The 11,379-nt window shown below is 50.3% G+C and overlaps 1 protein-coding gene across 1 annotated transcript; it reads right to left on the reverse strand.

Moving 5' to 3' along the window:
• Window positions 1-726: 726 nt before the first annotated feature.
• On the reverse strand, window positions 727-10,765 carry CLDN1 (claudin 1). The gene is made up of 4 exons (XM_064385650.1): window positions 10,503-10,765; window positions 2,422-2,586; window positions 1,872-1,956; window positions 727-1,389 (listed from the first exon to the last, which is right to left on the reverse strand). The coding sequence occupies exons 1-4, from the start codon at window positions 10,723-10,725 to the stop codon at window positions 1,227-1,229; spliced, it is 636 nt and encodes a 211-aa protein (XP_064241720.1). The 5' UTR covers window positions 10,726-10,765; the 3' UTR covers window positions 727-1,226.
• Between the last annotated feature and the right edge of the window lie 614 nt (window positions 10,766-11,379).

Raw genomic sequence — 11,379 nt, forward strand, 5'->3', positions numbered from 1 at the left:
CGGGGAAAGGGGTGGGAACTTCTGATGAACAGCATTATTATTTTTTTAGATATGATTTACTATGTAAGGATGGCTATATCTTTAAAATGTTTGTTTTTTCCTCTTTGGTGAGCTTGGATTACAAGCAAATGCCATAACCTTGGGTCAGTTTTCTTGGAATTTGCCTTCATATCATCACTGAAAGTGTTTACAAGAAATAGACAGGATGGAATGGCAGTGTGTGAGGTATCCTTGGGGAAACATCAGGGAGTGGCAGTGCATTCAGTTTGGTTTAACACAGCTAGCTGCATCAGGCAAACAGAGATTGGGAAACTAAGCCCAATGAGAAAGTCTTGAGGAAAGAGAAGAGTGTAAAAGGTGACCTGTAACATACATGGGGATAAAGCTTCAAGCTCAGCTGCCAGGATGGGAACATGGAGAAACAGTCACTGGCAGCACTTGGTGTCTAAGGAACAGCCACAGCCTCACCAGAGACACAGTGAAAACAGAAGGCAATCCTTTTCCTTGAGCTCTTCCCTGGCACCAGGGAAACCTGCAGATGCTTTGGGAGTCTGATAACTTCTGTGGTCTCTACCTTACACTGCATCTTCCATTAGTCAACAGCATGTGGACAGACAGTGTGGATTTCCACTTAAGCCACAGCAATTTGTTTCTGACCCTTTGTCTGCATGGAAAGGAGGGTGCTGAAGATGATGCCAATAAGACAGTACAAAAGCATTTTACACCTCTTCAAACATTCTTACATGTAAAGCCTTTTCCCCAAAATTATGTTTCCCCTTAAGCTATTGGTTTCATCATTCTGTATATATGTTCCTTTAATTTCTACACACACCACACTGGGCTCTAACTTAATGGGATATGGGACTGAATTGTTACCATCTATTTAAAAAAAAAATAAAAACAACCAACTAAAAAAAGCACCAACATCCGTCTATAAAAACAGTATCATTTTCCCTTTTACTCCCAAATACTAAACTTAACCCAAGCTTGGAGGTTTCATCTTTCCAGTGGCGATACCTATGAATCTAGGCTAGCCTTCCTCCACGGGCTGGGAGAGAAAGGAGAAGTTACGTCCAGTAGCAAAGAGGATTACAAAAATATACACATTTTTGGGAGAAGAGGAAGGCAGAACCTAGAGCTTGGACTCTGCTCAGGACAGTGGCATTGTAGTGTCCTCTCCAAAATGCTTTCACTACCAGTGCTGGTGGCTCCTCTTCTTTGTTTCATTATACATAATCCTTCCCTGTGGAGGAGGCATTTTTTGGGTAGCCTCGGGTAGGTGGATATGAAGTTTCTCTCCGTGGACAGGAGCAGCAGAGGAAGGATCCCCCCAGTATGGCCAGAGATGAAGCTGCCCAGCCAATGAAGAGAGCTGACCCAAACTCAAATCTGGAGAAGAAAGAAGGGAGAAAGTGAGAATCACTGTAATCCAGAGGTATCACTTGTAGTTATACATCACACAAAGCAGGAGGAAGCAGAAACTGGGATGGATGTGGCTTCTTACAAGGCAGCAGAGCTTGGAGCAGTCAGGCTTTGTTGACCCTCAAAGCTCAGAGCTGGGTTTCTCCAGTATTTTGGGTCACCCCCAACAGCTGTAGACCAAGCTCTGTGCAAACCAGGCCTTTAGCATGTAGTGGGGCAACAATCACACAAGTCCCACCCATGAGATCTCTGGCAGTGATGTTACCTTAAAGCCAAGACCTAAGAGCTACTTGTGGACAATGAGTTCTGGTCCCAGCTCTTTCCGCACAGCCTGAAGACAGCCCAGCTAGTTCAGAAAATTCCTTTCTTTGTTTTGAGTAACTGCTACCCAAACCTAAGCCCTGTATGTCATGGTAAACTATAGTGTGTTATACCAAGTGGGTCAGTACCTGGTGTTGACTGGGGTGAAAGGGTCATAAAAGGCCCGAGCCACTCTGTTCCCATACCACGAGGTGGCCACCAGCGCTGCCAGACCTGCACACAAAGAGAACATAATGTCATGGCTTAAGAAAAAACAATCAGCAAAATCACTGCAAAAATAAGGATGCAGCAGAATCAGCATCTGGAGTAAAGCTGAGCTGCTGCTATCCTGGAAGTTCTGAGCTGTTCCATTTAGTGCTGGTTGAGAGAGAAGTTAAGAACGGATTCGAGGCTTCCCACAGTTACACTGCAGCAAAGGCAGGACTGCTCTGCTGACAGCCTTTTCTCACTGCAGCAGGGTCAAACCCAGCTCTGCCAACAGATATGGAAAGCATGAAGTCCATATGGAGATTGTAATGCCAGTGCCGAGGTGCCTCAGGTAACCTGAGCCAAACTCCTCTAAGGAGTTCCCAGACCAGAATGTTCTTGGAGCAACACATCAAGCCCTCCCACATCCTGCACAGGATATATGCCACCTAGGAAACAGCACATTCAACACTCAAGCTGTATGTTACCAACCTGAAATGATGAAGATCACCCCACCGAAGACAGCCATCCTCATCTTCTTCACCTGGTCATCTTCCATGCACTTCATGCATTTCATGCCAGTCACAGCAACAAACATTCCAACGAGCCCCAGGAGTATTGAAGCCACCATCAAAGCCCTTGTGGCCTGCAGACTGCCTGGAAGACAATAGGATTTGAGTTACCCACAAAGTAAACGTGAGATACAAATCAAAATTCAAATTACTGGGCTCAACAATCTTCTATCTAAATATTCCTGCTCCCTAATACACAGGATACAGCCAAGCAAGACATTCCTTCTCAGCTTTAGTCTCAAGGCTGCCATGCATCAGGATCAGAGGGCTCTCTGCCTCTTCTAAAATGCATGGCAAACAAGGGCATGCAGCGGCCTTTTGCAGGAAATGACCTGGGAATTGCCCTCAGACATCTTTTGTTCCTTGATCATTTGAATCCCAATTGGAAGGGCATATCTGTTTATCAAAAGAAGTATTCAGATTTAGGCTCTACCTTGACAAAGTACTTAAGCACATGTTTTAATATGAATAGTGACATACATATGAATAGTGCCACAGCAGACAGCGAGGCCCATTTACTGGTCAACACTTCCAAAACCTGTCTTTTATACAAATAACTCGGTGCTGATTTAGATGCTTTTTTGTGCTACATCCTCGGTTTGAGTTCCGGAGGGTACAAAAATACAACTGCAAAAGAAATAGGACTTTCCCAGACAATTGAAAAATACCTTGTTTTCTTTTCTACATAAAATATTTAGCTTAATTGACTCAAAGATATTCAAATGCTTTAAGAGCTTCTTGTGCTTTTGAAGAGTTGAAGCAGAGGGTGATGCCTCCTATAGTGAGTTCTCAGCAGACAGACTTGTTGTACCTCGGGATTTGGTTTTTATATCGAGTCATCTGAAGGCATGAAGACACTAACTCTACGAATGTGAGCTACTGAACTTACATTTTCTTGGTACCAAAAAAGGTAGAAATGTAAATTAAGTCATTACTAAAAAAGCCCTCAGGAGACAAAACACCTGACTAGCAGTGAAATAAGAGCCTGAGCTTCATTGTCTGGCAAATCAGGTTTGTTTGAACAGAATGAATTTTCATACACAGCCCTGTAAAGCCCTGAGAACAAACAGGGCTGGTTAATAAAATGAATAAGCTCCAAGGAGCATGCTGTAGCCAAGGCACAGGTGTCCCCTGACACAGAATCTCAGGTCTGGAGCTCACCCCCCAAAACACCCTGACTGCATCCTGGAAAAGCTCTGCAAAGCATTTCAGACTTGAACTGCAAGATTTAAGCCTGCAACAGAGCACATGTACACTCAGTCAGGGTTGGCAGGGTGAGCCCATCTGAGTCCCTGCCCCAGCAATGGGCTCTGTGGCACGATCTGAAACTCAGAGCTCAGACTGGCACTGGCCAGGAGGAGAGCAAAGCCACACAGCCATCCTCTGCAGCTTCTTTACTACACTTTGTCCCACAGAACTGCTTGTGCAGGAAAATTCCTGTGACCCATACCAACACCAGGCTCTAATTCTGCTCTAAAACAGATCTGGATCTGCCCCTGCACACACAACCTTATTGTTCTGTAAACACATTATGAAACCAGTTACAAACAGCACAACAAAGACAATCAGAGCAACAGGAAGAAATACACTTTCATAAGATGAGTGTTGGCTTTCTTGGGAAAAATTCCTCAATCAGCTTGGCTAATATCATCTCTCACTTCCTTCAAAGGGGAAGGTGACACACCTCCACACCACCCATGTTTAATCAAAGCCCATCTGCTGCATGTACAGAAACCCATTAACAAAGCCAGTTGTCACTTTAGCATAAATCACCACTGCACTATCCAAACTCGTTTTTAATTGATTTATCTCCAGTGTCAGAGATTACACTCCAAAAGTAATTTCTACCTTACAAAAGTGATGCCAGTGTTCAGAAAGGCTTCAGCTGACAGGTTGCCACCCAGGCAACCAACTCAGCTGCCTTACATTTAAGGCTAAATTGTGCCCTACAGCAGAAGCTCTAGAGAGGCTCATGGCCGAGGTACCAGTTTGAACCAGGCATGGGAAACCGTATGTTCTGCAGAGATACGAAACCTGTTTTATCAAGACTACACTAAGTTTGGTTCAGTCTTGCTGCAGAAGAAATTACTTTATAGGAGAGGGTTTTGAAAGAGTTCTTTCATTAAGCTCAAAATAGGCAATGCTATCTCTAAAAATTAGAAAAACAGTTATAAGACTGGAAAGAAACATTTCACCTTCGCACACAGTGCCAAAGGACAAACACAGGAAAATGCTGGAAAAGGTTTCTATGACCTCTAAAAACCCAACTATGAAACACACCAAAATCTCAATATGTGTAAGTATTAACTGGATGCATGCCACAACAGCTTTGCAGAAGCAGCTGAACAAAATACAGCATTGTGAGCACTCCCCAGGGCTGCCCACTCTCAGCAGACGCTGCTGGGACAACTCCCGGTGCCCTCGCCCCCTCCTCATGCATGGCTCACAAAGGGACAGAAACATGCAGGAAACTTGCAGTGGGACAGCAGAACAGGTTCTGCCTTTGCAGAACATTCTGTTCTTTGTCCCAAGAAGCTGCAATGTGACATGGCTGTGTTAGCCAAGCGTCCTCCACCTGCCCTGTGCTCCCAGCACAGCGCTTTTGTCCTCCTACCACTTTTGCAATGTGTGCAGTGCACTGGCCACAGTTAATCATCATACAAGCTCCAGTCAGTAACTACACATTAACAGACACGCTGTCAATGGAAGCTGCACATCCAGGAGCTGGGAAAGCTACTTTAATAATAGTTCTGTTGTTCACACGGGCCTTTCCAGATGCTTTAAAAATCCAAAATTATACAAGTACAATATTGTCTCAACCTGCTAAACAGGACAGGCTGCTGACAGCAAGTAGAAGTAATCCACAGCAATTTAACTTTACAACTTCTACCATATTAGAGGGAAAACAGGATTTCCCCCACACTCCTTGCTGCTGCAACTGTCTCACCAACAGGAACAGGAAAACCCAGGCAGTCTTGGGAGCCTTGGGGAAAAAACAGTCCTACACAAGGTGAGACAAAGTGTCCTGGCACCAAACAAGAGCTGTCAGATGGCAAGAGTATTTTGTAAATACAAACCAGTATTCACTCTGAAGCCAAGCCTTTTGATTGCTGGTTAACAATGAGAGACATGGTCTGAAAGTGCTATAGCAACAAAGCAAGAACTGAAGAACAGAGGCTTAAAATGCCTGATGACAATTAATAACAAGTATGCATTCTACAGGGCATTAAAAAACCCCAAAGTCCACAAACATGCAGCTGCAGCTCACACCTGTTTCACAAAATAAACCCCACATCTTTTTTAAAAAAAAACTAACAAACCATTCAGAATTATTGTTAGTGGTTTTGGACACGAACAACCTTATTCAGTTTATCTGAGGCCTAAGTAATATGCTTTCCTTCCCACAACTATCATTAACTGAGACATAAGTAATTGCTGGTAACTGCTTAGTTATATAAAAAATACTTCAGTACTTCACCTGCAGATGTTTGAAGGTTTTCTCTATCATTGCATTTCCTTATTCAATCTGCTTATGTCATTTATATTACAGAAAAACTGTTGGGAAAGTGCCATGGGATTTTTGTAATGCCTGTTTGTAAGGCAAAATTGCTATAATGGCTTTGTGTGCAGATTATTCTCTGATAGAGATGCTCATCAACTGCCTTAATTTAAAATAAGGACTTTTCCTTCCCTTCCCATGGGCCTTCATCCAACTAACTGATGACAAAATACAGGTGAAACAGATGCTGTGCAGTTCCCTCTAATCCTTATGAGGGAAGTTCCCCAGGAGTTACAAGCACCCCTGCAGTATCGGAAGCATGTTCCACTGTTCAGCCTTCCCACCGGGGTTTCGTGAAAGCAAGGAGCGAGAGCTGAGATCCTGCCGGTCTACCCTACCACAATGTGAAAGTTACTTTAGTGCAGCAGACAGGGGACTGAAGACCTAAGCAAGCAGTAACAGCTTCAGAGGTGGCCAGCAAAAATCTCTCACACTTTGAAGTTGTTCTCACTGCACCTAAAAGCTGCTAATGGCTTGGAAGCTTTCAACCCCCTCACCAGAGCCTGCAAAGGCCCACCTTGCATACCCATCAGCATCAGAATACAGTCTGGACACTTTCAAAGTACCGCCCTACAAGTCTAAAAGACCATACCGAGGTATCCAGGCAGGACAGGGACTCTGGGTCTTTTTTTTTTTTTTTTTTACAAAATGGGAAGGTTCGGAACTCCCTACTGCATGTCCAGTGCACAAGAGGCAAGTTCAGGAGGTAACAGTGGCCTTGTACTCTGCATATCTGAGAGCAAGTAAGGTTCAATGCCCTCCTACCCTCACTGACAAATACAGATGGGTAGTAAGACAAGCATGGTAACCACCATTTCCAGATTCCTGGTCAGAGGAGACTGGGCAGCCTGCTTTCCCACAAAGCCTGGAAATTCCCTTGCCAAGAGATTTAGTAACACATAGTAACTAACACCAGCTACTAAAAGCTGCTTAGAAGCTGCTTGTAGAGCAATAAAGCCAGTGCATTGCAACAGACTCCCATCCATCCCCTCCTGCAGACACACCAGGGCACTGCACAGAACAGCCTCGGTGGCATTCCAAGGAACCCTCTACCTTCTCAAAGCCAGCACAAGTGAGACTGTTTTATCACTCAATCACAATTTTTCATCAGGAAGGAACAAGGATTGAGAAACACAGTAGCAAATTAACCCTTAACCCACATGAAAGCACAGATACCAGCAGGTTCTACCTGCTTAATCAAGATCTTAAGATGAAGAATTGGACACATGTCCCTCATGCTTTGTCCCTCCCTGAGCCACCATTCCAACTCCCCTACCATCAGAACTGAGCAGCAGTAACCTGAGCATGAACTGTTCCTTCCCCCCACCCATTCTCTTCCCCAGCTCCTGGAACAGGCTCAGCCAGGCTGGTAAAGGTGTAGGAGGGAGGATTTCACATTTCAGCCATGTTGCTTGACCCAGAGGGCATTCAAAACCTTGTTTATTTTCTGGGCTAGGGCACAAAGGCTCATTGTAGATGTACTAGGTTTGGTGATGAAGTGATAGATGAGTCTCAGCTTGTCTCAAGCACAGAACCTCTCCCAGCAAAATCAAACAGGTCGATGAGTATCTTCAGCTAAAACAGCCTAGACAGGATCCAGAACAACATCTGTCCTGAACAGGAGAATGTGGTTAGGTGGGGCTGGAAACTTTCAGAGACAGGTACCAGGAGCCCTACTCCCTCCTGTCTGAGACCATCCCCCTGAGACCCCGAGGAGCACAAAGCTGGGCTAAGCTCCATGGACCATGCTGGAGGGCCACAAGAACAATGCTGAGGCTGTGCAACAAAGCCTCGTTGCAAGGGTGGCATTTGCTGCCTCTATGTCTGCGTGTGGCCACGCACTGCTTTTCACGTAAGCCAGCAAAACGCAGCCTTTCTGTTGCCTGAATAGGAGCAGTGACATAAGCCCTCAGCTGAACACAGCTGCGGGAGGAGTGCCAGCACGGGTGCACTCCAGCAGTGTGCCCACTCGGCAAGCTGGAGGCCCCTCGGTTGGCTAATGGTGCTCATCAGCTTGTGCCAACCCCATCTCTGCCTTGCAGCCAAGCACTGACACATCCAGAGCAATGGCAACAGCTACCAGTGTTCCAAAACTTGCTGGCAAAGCCTTCCAGCATTCCCACAAATACGAGTTACTGCAGGTGCAAGAAGGTTCAGTCCTTTCTACAGGGACAAAGTAATTACAGATCTGAGCCTCTCCCATCAGTGCATGTGGCTCTGACATGTGGCTCAGAGCACCTGGGGCATATGAAGCCCTGGCAGCAAAGGTGGCCAGGCAGAAGTTCTGCCCACACGGCTGTGCCACCCTCACCAGGACAATGATGAATGCAGTAAGGGAGCTCTCCACCGCACCTGTCCCGGGGTGTGGCTGTTGAATTGGTGAGAAACGGTTTGGGGGTTTTGTTTGGTTTTTTTTAGCACCTCCACCCAAACCAGAACTGCTCGTCCCGACCAAGGCCTATGTGACTGCAAGACCTTGAAGGGACACCAGGAGGGAAAACGAAAGATAAGGTGTATGTCCCCAGGCATGACCTGCCTAAAAGAGGGAAAGGCACAGCCTAAGCAAGCTGAGGGAGCACAAGAACGAGGAGCCCTTTTGCCAGCAGCCCTCACTGATTTTCCCCATGAGGATAACATACCCTATATGATCTCCCTGTTATTTGAGAATTCTCAGGTATACCGTCCTGCAGAGCTGGGCGAGAACAGAAAAGGCCGCCACAAGCTCAGCCTGGGTCCCTGTCACTCCCACCCCTGAAAGAGAACCTGTATTGTTCGCCGGACAAAGGTGAGGGGAGCAGCTGGTTTCGGCGATCAGCCATGAATGGCCAGGTCAGGAAGGCCTGGGGCAGGTTTTGGGGAGCCTGTTCAAGGCAGGTCCATTTACAGCACAATAGGCTGCACACAGCCCCCGAGGCAAGGTTACCTTTCGCAAGCCATCCAGGGGGTGGATGGAGATTCCTCACCCACTGCTGGCATCTTCGCCCCCCACCCCCCGTGAGAGATAAGCGGATTGAAGCTGAGCTGACACATAATTAGCACCCCCGAGCACTCCGGCCCTGCCCCGATCGGCACAGCCCCGCTCCCTGCGAGAGCCGAGCGGGTCCGCAGCGCTCCCGCACCTCCGCAGCCGCGGGGCTTTGGGGCACGGGGACAGCGGGGACAGATGTGGGCTGGCCGCGAAGGTGGGTCCGGCTTCACCGCGTCACACACGGGAAGGGCTGGTGGCAATCGGACTCGGGGACACTCCCCGCGGACTCCGTTTACGTGAAACTGCCTGCTCATTCTTTTGGGAAAGAGAAGGTGACCAAGGTGGCAATTATTATTTTATTAATTAGGGAGGGATGAGGGTGTTCCAGGACTCGAGATGAGACAAGGGGTATTGAGAAAGCAGTACATTTGTTTTAACCCCTTTCGGTGTCAGCCTAAGTTAACTGCCCCAGCGCTCTAGAAACAGCAGAGCTCTCTGAAGCTCCAGCTCGGCTTGAGCACCCGAATGACCCCCAGCCAGGCTGATACCCCAGTGCCACCCCGGCCGGCCGGGCTGCAGCTCCTGCCTGCACGACATGGTTTCCTCCGTCCCAGGACAAGATAAGAGACCCAAAGATTATCTTGGCATACTGGTCTGCCTGAAAACTCCAGGCAGTGCTGCCTGGGCAGGAGGCCAGCTCACCTGCCAGCTCTCAGCTTAAAAGCCCCACGGGAGCAGCAGCGGCTTTCCCAGAGAACAAAAGACCAAAACAGTCAAAGGCAAACAGGACCCGTGCTCCAAAAGCCCACTCCGGCCACGCTGCTGAGCTCTGCTGCCGCTCAGCCGTGCCCGATTCCCGGCTGGACCGCCACAGCCAAAAGCTCTTGTTCGCAAACACGGCGCTTTCCGGAACGCACGTACAGAATCTCACCCTTCCTCGCCCCGGGCCATTCTTTGGGGGGGACGGGCAGGGGGACGCGGGGCAGCTCCGGCTCCTGCCCCAGCACTGCCCCTGGATCGCCCCCGCTCCCCTCCGGGAGGCGGCACTGCCGAGGGTGCCCCGAAGGACCGGCACCGGGACTGACCCTCAGCTCCGGTGGGAGCCCCAGGAGACACGCATCCGACCCCCGACAGGATGAGGAGTCATGAAAGAGATGGGGGACCCCGAGCCCTGCACCTTCAACCCTGAAGGGACAGGCTGAGTAAATTCACCGGGACAGAGACCGTGAGACCCGGCAGCAGCGGCATCCCCAACGCGACAGGCACCCGGGCGGGACGGCCATGGAGACAGGACACTGGACGTGCAATAGGACAGGCAAACCCAGTCCAAACAGTTCAGCCTGAACTTCGGCGCGGGGAAGTGACCCTGCGGGACTGTCCCCTCCGCCCCGAAGCCAGAGCCGCTGGGATAGAGGGGACAGCCCCGACGGGACGGACACCCCGGCGCCCTCAGCACCTCCCAGCCCCAGCTTACCCTCCAGCTTGAGCAGCGAGTCGTACACCTTGCACTGGATCTGCCCCGTGCTCTGCATGGCGCACGACATCCACAGCCCCTCGTAGAGCGCCTGGGCCGTGACGATGTTGTCCCCCGCGTAGGATGCCATCTTCCACTGGGGCATGGCGGTGCTGATGATGATGCCGATCCAGCCGAGGAAGGCCATGACGAAGCCCAGGAGCTGCAGCCCTCCGCTGGCCATGTCTGCGGCCCGGGGGGGACGGTGGCGCTGAGGGGACGGCGGGCGCGCGCTGCTCTGCCGCCCGCGCGCCGCCCCGCGCGCCTCTTGAACCCGCGCCGAGCGCGCCCCCTGCCGGCCGCGCCCCGGCCCCGCCCCGCCCCGCGGGGGCCGCGCAGCCCCGGCCGCGGCCTGGAGTGAGGGACGGGCCCTCCCTCAGGGCTGGGGAGCCCCCCCCTCAGGGCTGGGGAGCTCTCCCTCAGCGCTGGGGAGCCCTCCCTCAGCGCTGGGGAGCCCCCCGCGCCGCCCTGCCCGCGCAGGGATGAGCCCTTCTGTCCCTGCCTCGGCACCCCGGGGTGTTTTGGCACCTCGAAAGGGTGGCCTGGTTGTGCCCCCTCCTCGAGCTGAGGGTGCTGAGGGCGCGGAGCCCTGCTCGCCTTCCTTGGGACTGGCAGCCCGCTGCTGTCCTTCACCCGCTGGAGCTGTAAATTGGCTCTCCGGCTCTGCCTCCGTCACTCCCGGAGCCAGCACAGTGGGCAGGGGAGTGGGGACCGGGCTGTGCCATCTCCACCTGTCCTGTGTGTGTGACCCCCTGCCCCAGCCCCCTCAGTGCCGCCAGGCAAGGCACATTTGCCCCCGGCGCATTCGCTGCCTGGACGTGCAGCACACATGGGATAA

The sequence above is a fragment of the Passer domesticus genome, chromosome 11, assembly GCF_036417665.1.
Source record: "Passer domesticus isolate bPasDom1 chromosome 11, bPasDom1.hap1, whole genome shotgun sequence".
Classification (NCBI taxonomy): domain Eukaryota; kingdom Metazoa; phylum Chordata; class Aves; order Passeriformes; family Passeridae; genus Passer; species Passer domesticus.

Coding starts and splice junctions, on each gene's coding strand:
- CLDN1 (XM_064385650.1), bottom strand. CDS start 10,725: ATGGCCAGCGGAGGGCTGCAGCTCCTGGGCTTCGTCATGGCCTTCCTC. Junction 2,587..10,502: donor CTCGCTGCTCAAGCTGGAGG/GTAAGCTGGGGC, acceptor ATTGTCTTCCAG/GCAGTCTGCAGGCCACAAGG. Junction 1,957..2,421: donor GGTGATCTTCATCATTTCAG/GTTGGTAACATA, acceptor CTTTGTGTGCAG/GTCTGGCAGCGCTGGTGGCC.